Genomic DNA, 7,422 nt, shown 5'->3' with positions numbered 1-7,422 from the left:
GGGCACCAAACACACAACGCCTCCAGATATACCATAAGCAAAGAAAAAGATATGAACTATAAGCCCAACGTACCTCAGTAAACACAGAAATACACCAACTATGGGTGTAAGTCTATATGTGTCTAAGCAATTATAAATATAAATTCATCTGTTATTATTATTTCCTTTTTCCTCTCACTGCAAAAAGCAGTTCATCATCATCATCATCATTATCACAGTGGAAGCTCAGGCGCACACAGAGAGAGTCTCCAAGAACACACACACACACAATGGAGTAGCAATAATAATAATTATTATAGGATAAACACACAGAGAGCAAAAACACACACAAAACACATTAACATTAAGAAACAAAAAAAAAAGTAAATCCCAACAGGTGAAAGATTAGTTAGAGTGTAGTGTGGATGCGTGCAAAAAAAAGAAAAAGAAAACAAAGGATGACCTGAGTCACACCATCACCACCATCACAATCAGCACACAAGAATACAGGCCAGTGTAACCACAATCAGTAGTGGTACACGCACCCACACAGTACTGCTGATACTGCTGCTGCTGTCTGCATCACCCTTCTTGTTGTTTGTGAGTTCAGGAGGAAGTGTTGTTGTTGTTGTGGTGGTGGTGGTGGTAGTAGTGGTATCTGTATTTCCTATATCATCTGTGTTGTTTGTTGATTCACTTCCCTCAGTTGTAGAACCATTCACAGTACCAGATTGTCTGTCTTTACCTCCTTGAGACTGTGCATTATTACTGCTGTCTCCATCATTAGTACCCGGTCCTGTTGTGACTGTATTCTCTCCGCTTTGTGCATCTTGTGTGTCCTTGCCCTCCTCTTTTTCTCCGGGCGTTTGCGTGTCTTCTTCAGTTCCATGCACGCCTTTAGTGGATGAAAGTTCAGGTAGTTTTGGCTTCTGTCCACTTTGTCCAACTGTTCCAACTGGATCTGTTAATAAATGTTGTGCAGGAACAGATGAGGACGAAATAGTGGAATCTCTTTCTCCTGTAACCCTTGAATGTTCAGGTGATCCGCTGATTTCTGATGCTACAGTCTGATCCACATTCTCTCTCATTACTGCCTTATCATCTCTCCCAGGGCTACCACCTCCTGGGAGTTTCCCTTCCATGTCTTCTAGAGAAATATCCCCCGGATGCTTGGAACCAGACCCACCAACTAATCCGCCTGTATCAGTGGATGTATTGCCACTCGAAGAATTTGGAGTACCAGGACTTTTATGACCCCTTCTCCTCCTCAACTTCATCACCATCATCTTCCAGCCCCAAATCCGACAATAGAGCATCACCTTCGTGATCCTCAGAAGGGATAATAAACGCAGGAACGGCACGACGAACAAGAGAAGGAACACCAACAGTAGAAGGTTTAGGATTATCAGCCCATACCAACCCACAAGCACAACAAAGTGTAAGAGTTAGTAAAATGAACATGTAGCACCTCACCATTGTAGCCTTTGCCATTGCTGTTGTTTTACTTCAATAGACTAATACAAGAAAGAGGACCAGAAGGAAAGAATTGTGATAGAAACAAACAAACAGCAATACAACAAGTACTCACAGTGGAAAAGAGAGAGAGATAGAAGCAGCACCTGTACAGTAAAGCAACAAAAAGAAATATTCCTCTTGTATGATAATAATATATACCCCTTAATAGAAAAGAAAAGATCCCACAATACCCAAATAAGAGAGAGAGAGAGCCAAACACACACACAATACCCCACGGCTCTAGTTTATGTATTAAATTACTGCACACACACATCTGTGTGTACTAGCAAGAGATGTATACCGTCAGTGGGCAGAACAGCCCAGTTTTCTGCAAACACACACAACAGTAAAAGCAAGCAATGGAATTATTAGAAAAAGGAGAAACACACAAAAGTAAAAGAAAAAAGAAATTCGAATTAAAAGAGAAAGCTGGTAAACAGATTATTAGTTCATTCACCCATGGGGTATATACGCAAATATGGTTATGTTAGTTTAACCATTATTATTATTTGTCCTCAGATGAGACCCACCGTTCAGTACACAGTAGCAGAGACCAACACAGCCACAATCAGTAGCGGTGCTGCAGTGCGCATCCACACAGGAATGACACTGCTGTCAACATTAGCCTTGTTCTTCTGTACAGTGGTGGAGGCAATGGTGTTGATCCCCGCGTTGGGAACAGTAGATGGAGTAGTGGTTGGTGCTTCGCTGGTAGTATTCTCGGTGCTAGCCGGAGTAGTGGAATTGGTTTCTTGTGAGGCTGATGGGGCAGCTGCAGGAGGTTGCTGGGTAGCATTAGAGTCGGCAGGTGTACTGTTATCCCCTGTGTTACTCGACGCTTCTTGGTTAACTTGTCCAGCTGCAGTAGACGCCGGAGGTTGGCCTTGTGTTGTAGTGGCACCATCTGTTGCTTCTGCTTCCTGTTTGTGTTCTTCATCTTCAGTGGCACTAGGAGGCTTTACTCCTTTGCTGTCTTCAATCCCATTTTGTGGTTTTTCTTCCAACACATGATCTTTGGATGGCACCACAACTTTAGGAGGATTTAGTATCGATGGTCCTGCTGCTTGTTCTTGATGACCTCCTTGTTGTTCCATGTTTGTGTCTCCTTGATGTTGTTCCTGATTCTGTGAGGTTAATCCACTATCATGATCCGCCACATTACTTGCCGTCTCAGGAAGTCCCCTCGCCGAACACTTTACGTTATCAACAGTAGTATTAGGGTGCTTACACATATGCTTAATGCTTGCGTNACTACACCTTGCGGACCAGCCGCACGACTAGCATCGTTAACGTCTTTACCATGACCGTTATTTTCTTCTTGAGAAGCAGTTCGCTCATGGTGAACTGCAGGCGCTGTAAGAACTTCAGGTACTTCAGGAGGAACTTTAGGTTTTTTGGGAGGAACAACAGGTACTTTTTTCTCAGGTACAACTTCTTTTGGTACCTCAGGTACTTTAGCAGGAGGACCTTCTTTCTTTTGAGCACACTCCTTATTTTCAGGACCTTCAGGAGCATCAAGGCAATTTGCTTCACTCTCCGTATCAGGGACTTGGTCGGAAAGATCGGCGGCAGGCACTTCTTCAGCGAGGACGTGCACACACGCACATGAGAGCAGGAGAGTGATGATACACAGCACGTAGCGCATCATTACCATTACAATACTTCTTGCAGTAGTCTTACTTCAATCGCTTACAGAAAAAACAAAACCGGATAGAAAAACAGAAAGAAAATGAATCAATGAATAAACAAGAAAATAAGACTACACACCAAATCAAGCAACAATCAATAATTACAGCAGAAGCACCCACATGAAAAAAAGGTACAACCATAACTCATATAATACCCAAATAAAACGAACAACCCACACAGTAGCCAATACCAAACAGATAATCCCAATTAACCCCTCAAAAGAAAAATAAATGAAAATTAAAGAGCACAACCATCAAACGTAGACAGCACAGAAATACATCAAAATGCCTCTTCTGGTCGAACCAAGCACAATTACAAATAAATACGGGTATTCCTTATTATTTTCTCCACACAAACAGTCCAACACACAACAATGCAGGAGAAAGCACACAGCGCCCAAGAAAAAAAATAATAATAAAAAAACACAAATTAACAACACAAACTGCACAAAAATAACTCACAGACCACTGAGTATGCTGTTGTGTTCAAGCACATAAGAATGCAAATTGTATTAACTACTATTTTTTTTTCTTTGCTCTGCAGAAAGCAAACTACCACAGCAGTGCAGGGGAAAGCACACAATGACCCAGCAAACGACAAGCAAACAAAAGATATTAATCATTAGCCCAATTTACCCAGTAAACATAGAAATATACCAACTATGGGTGTAAGTGTATATGTGTGTATATACGCAATTATAAATATAAATTCATCTGTTATTATTATTTCCTTTTTCCCTCACTGCAAAAAGCAGTTCATCATCATCATTATCATAGTGCAAGCCCAGATGCACACACACAGAGAGAGTCTCCAAGAACACACACACACACACAATGGAGTAGCAATAACAATTATTATAGGATAAACACAGAGAGAGCAAAAACATACACAAAACACAGATTAACATTAAGAAACAAAAAAAAAGAAGAGGAATCCCAACAGGTGGAAGATTAGTTAGACTGTAGGGATNCACAGCCCCACGGGATACACCACGGCCACTGGGACTGTCATTATCAACAGCAGCAGCAGCCGCCATGGTATACCCGCAGGCACAGCACAGCACAACGGCCAACACACACATCACACAGTGCATCATCATCATGAGAGAGACAATAGTTTGGTTTGCGTAAAAACACTGATCTAGAAAGAAAGAGAATCAAAAAAACAAAAAAGCAAAATAAATGAAGTATCAAACATGTTAGGACACACAAAGCGATTACCACTATGGAAACTCACATCGTGAAAAGTAATACCTACCATTTAAAGAATGCAATACAGCGCAAATAACCTCAGTAAGAGTAAAAACGAAAACAAAGTAACGCCCATACTCACAATTAGCGCAAAAAAGGCTTAATGCCAAAGCAAAACCATCAAGCAAAGAAACACATATTAACCATTAGCCCAACTTACCCAGTAAACACAGAAATATACACCAACTATGGGTGTAACTCTATATGTATTTAAACGCAATTATAAATATAAATTCATCTGTTATTATTATTTCCTTTTCCCACTGCAAAAAACAGTTCATCATCATTACAGAGGAAGCCCAGGTGCACACAGAGAGAGTCTCCAAGAACACACACACACAATGGAGTAGTAGCAATAATAATAATTATAGGATAAACAAAGAGAGCAAAAACACACAAAACACAATATCATTAAGAAACAAAAGAAAAGAGAATCCCAACAGGTGGAAGATTAGTTAGACTGTAGTGTGGATGTATGCAAAAAAGAAAAACGAAAACAAAGGATGACCTGAGTCACATCACACCACTATTACAATCAGCACACAAGAATACAGGCCAGTGTAACCACAATCAGTAGTGGTACACGCATCCACACAGAACTGCTGATAATGCTGCTGCTGTCTGCATCACCCTTCTTGTTGTTTGCAGGTTCAGGAGGAAGTGTTGTTGTGGTGGTGGTTGTTTCTGTATTTCCCACATTTCCTTCTTGGTTAATTGGTGACTCACTTCTTTCAGATGTACTGCCCTTTTCAGTCGTTGCACTATTAGAACCACTGTTACTCTCTGTGGCTGAATTTCCGGGAGAAGGAGAAGTTTGTGCAGCTTCACCTGCAGAGGCAGTACTGATCCCACCAGCAGGTGTAGAAGATGTAGTGGGAGGAGCAGCAGGTCCAATAGAAAGGCCATCTAAATGTTCACCACCATCATCTGCATGACCTTGTGCACCGTGAGGAGTAGTGCGGTCCTGTGTAATCCGACCAGAGTCCCTTGCAATAGTTTGAGCATGATTACCAGTAGCTTCACCATCAATAGAAGTCTTGTGATCACCAGGACCAGTAGAAGGAACAGGAGATGGTGGTGGTGGGTAAGGATGAGGAGGAGGAGGAGAACATGTTATACCATCCAAAGGAGTGGAACCATTAAAGCAAAGAACATCAGGAGCAAGATCGAGACTAACACGATTATTCTCTTTCTTTTTATCTTCCTTTTCATCATCTTTACGAACATCTCCAGAAGCAGGAATAGCACGACGAACAAGAGAAGGAATACCAACAGTGGAAGTTTTAATAAGGGCATCAGAAGCTTTAGGACTATCAGCCCATACCAACCCACAATCACAACAGAGTGCAAGAGTTAGTAAACAAAGCAGGTAGCACCTCACCATTACAGCCTTTGTCATTGTTACTGATTATTTCACTAGACTGATACAAGGAAGAAAAAGGAAGAGAAAGATTTAATTGAGAAAGAAACAAAAAAAAAACATACAACCATACAACCAATACTCACAGTGGAAAAGAGAGAAGCAACAAGTGCACAGTAAAGCAACAAAAAAGAATATCCAGCTTGTATGATAATATATTCCCCTTAATAGAAAAGAAAAAAAAAAAACACCCCACAATACCCAAATAAGAGAGGGAGCCAAACACACACACACACTACCCCATGGCCCTAGTTTATGTATTAAATTACTGTGCACACACACATCTGTGTACTAGCAAGAGATGTATACCGTCAGTGAGCAGAACAGCCCAGTTTTCTGCAAACACACAACGGAAAAAGCAAGTAATGGAATTATTAGAAAAAAGAACACACACATAAAAGTAAAAGAAAATGTATTCGAATTGAAAGATAATACTGGTAAAAAGATTATTAATTAATTCACCCATGGGGGGATGTACGCAATTATGATAATGTTAGTATTACCATTATTATTATTATTAACCGTCAGATGAGTCCCACCGTTCAGTACACGGTAACGGAGAACAACACAACCACAATCAACAGCGGTGCTGCAGTGCGCATCCACACAGGATTGACACTGCTGTCAACATTAGTCTTCATCTGCATAGTGGGAGCGATCTTGTTAATCTCTGAATTGGGTACAGGAGATGGAGTGTTGGTTGGTGCTTCTGTGGTAGTATTTGTAGTGGTGGCCGGAATAGTGGTATTTGGATCTTGTGAGTTTGATGCGGCAGTCACATCAACAGTTGCAGAAGATGGTTGCTGGGAAGTATTATGGTCGACAGGTGTAGTGTTCTCAGGGCTCGGCGTAGTAGTGGAATTGGTTTCTTGTAAGCTTTGTATTGTATTTTCTGACTGTGGTTGTGGCTTCTCTTGGTTAGAATCAACACCTTCAGCTGAGTGTCTGTCTGAAGTTGCTGATGCTGTTACCTGTGAATCTAAATCACCTGTTGAAGACGTACTCCCAACAGCCTCAGTTCCATCGGGTAAACTCCCATTTGTCGTGGGCACATTTTCATTATCCCCATCTGTAGAATTACTACTCTTCTCTTTAGTGGTGTCGTTATTAGCTATCGTAGGGTCACGTCGATCATCTGATGGTGGGTGTTCGTGTTGTTGTGGTAAATCTTGTCCCACATCAGTATGCGTGACAAGATTCTGAACACCCTCTGACTTCATTACTGAATCCTCAACAGATGTTGGCTCGCTGCCAGGTGCAGGAGCAGCATCTGGTACTTTTTCCTCAGGAACCAACGTTTTTGGGGCATCAGTTACTTTAGCAGGACCAGCATCACCCATCGCCACTGCATCACCACGAGGGGGTTCCGGCTCCGTCGGATTTTTTTGAAGTTTACCTTCTTGGGGTTTCTTACATTGGGTATCAACTGTGGGTTCTTCTGGCCTATTTTTAATAATATCTGTATCCGTCACGCCGGGGTGATACACGGTGGGCTTCACACTGTCAACACCACCCCAAAGTTTATTACTTTCATAAAAAGCCATCACCGCCTTTGGCTGTCCAGCATTA

The 7,422-nt window shown here is 41.6% G+C and overlaps 6 protein-coding genes across 6 annotated transcripts; all 6 read right to left on the bottom strand.

Moving 5' to 3' along the window:
* Window positions 1-470: 470 nt before the first annotated feature.
* On the bottom strand, window positions 471-1,295 carry TM35_000961120 (uncharacterized protein; the record flags this gene model as incomplete). The annotated part of the gene is made up of 1 exon (XM_029031561.1): window positions 471-1,295. One exon carries the CDS (start codon window positions 1,293-1,295, stop codon window positions 471-473), a length of 825 nt encoding a protein of 274 aa, XP_028877156.1.
* Window positions 1,296-2,027: 732 nt separating this feature from the next.
* TM35_000961110 (uncharacterized protein) lies at window positions 2,028-2,588 on the bottom strand (the record flags this gene model as incomplete). The annotated part of the gene is made up of 1 exon (XM_029031560.1): window positions 2,028-2,588. One exon carries the CDS (start codon window positions 2,586-2,588, stop codon window positions 2,028-2,030), a length of 561 nt encoding a protein of 186 aa, XP_028877155.1.
* A 101-nt stretch (window positions 2,589-2,689) lies between these two features.
* TM35_000961100 (uncharacterized protein) lies at window positions 2,690-3,148 on the bottom strand (the record flags this gene model as incomplete). Its single annotated transcript, XM_029031559.1, has 1 exon — window positions 2,690-3,148. The coding sequence occupies one exon, from the start codon at window positions 3,146-3,148 to the stop codon at window positions 2,690-2,692; it is 459 nt and encodes a 152-aa protein (XP_028877154.1).
* Window positions 3,149-3,892: 744 nt separating this feature from the next.
* TM35_000961090 (uncharacterized protein) lies at window positions 3,893-4,285 on the bottom strand (the record flags this gene model as incomplete). The annotated part of the gene is made up of 1 exon (XM_029031558.1): window positions 3,893-4,285. One exon carries the CDS (start codon window positions 4,283-4,285, stop codon window positions 3,893-3,895), a length of 393 nt encoding a protein of 130 aa, XP_028877153.1.
* Window positions 4,286-4,968: 683 nt separating this feature from the next.
* On the bottom strand, window positions 4,969-5,832 carry TM35_000961080 (uncharacterized protein; the record flags this gene model as incomplete). Its single annotated transcript, XM_029031557.1, has 1 exon — window positions 4,969-5,832. One exon carries the CDS (start codon window positions 5,830-5,832, stop codon window positions 4,969-4,971), a length of 864 nt encoding a protein of 287 aa, XP_028877152.1.
* Window positions 5,833-6,395: 563 nt separating this feature from the next.
* TM35_000961070 (uncharacterized protein) lies at window positions 6,396-7,421 on the bottom strand (the record flags this gene model as incomplete). The annotated part of the gene is made up of 1 exon (XM_029031556.1): window positions 6,396-7,421. A coding segment is annotated over one exon (1,026 nt), but the record flags the coding sequence as incomplete, so codon positions are not given.
* Between the last annotated feature and the right edge of the window lies 1 nt (window position 7,422).

The sequence above is a fragment of the Trypanosoma theileri genome, assembly GCF_002087225.1.
Source record: "Trypanosoma theileri isolate Edinburgh chromosome Unknown TM35_Tth_96_V1, whole genome shotgun sequence".
NCBI lineage: Eukaryota > Euglenozoa > Kinetoplastea > Trypanosomatida > Trypanosomatidae > Trypanosoma > Trypanosoma theileri.
Note: the sequence above shows the minus strand (reverse complement) of the source record. Positions and strands in the feature narration are given on the sequence as shown.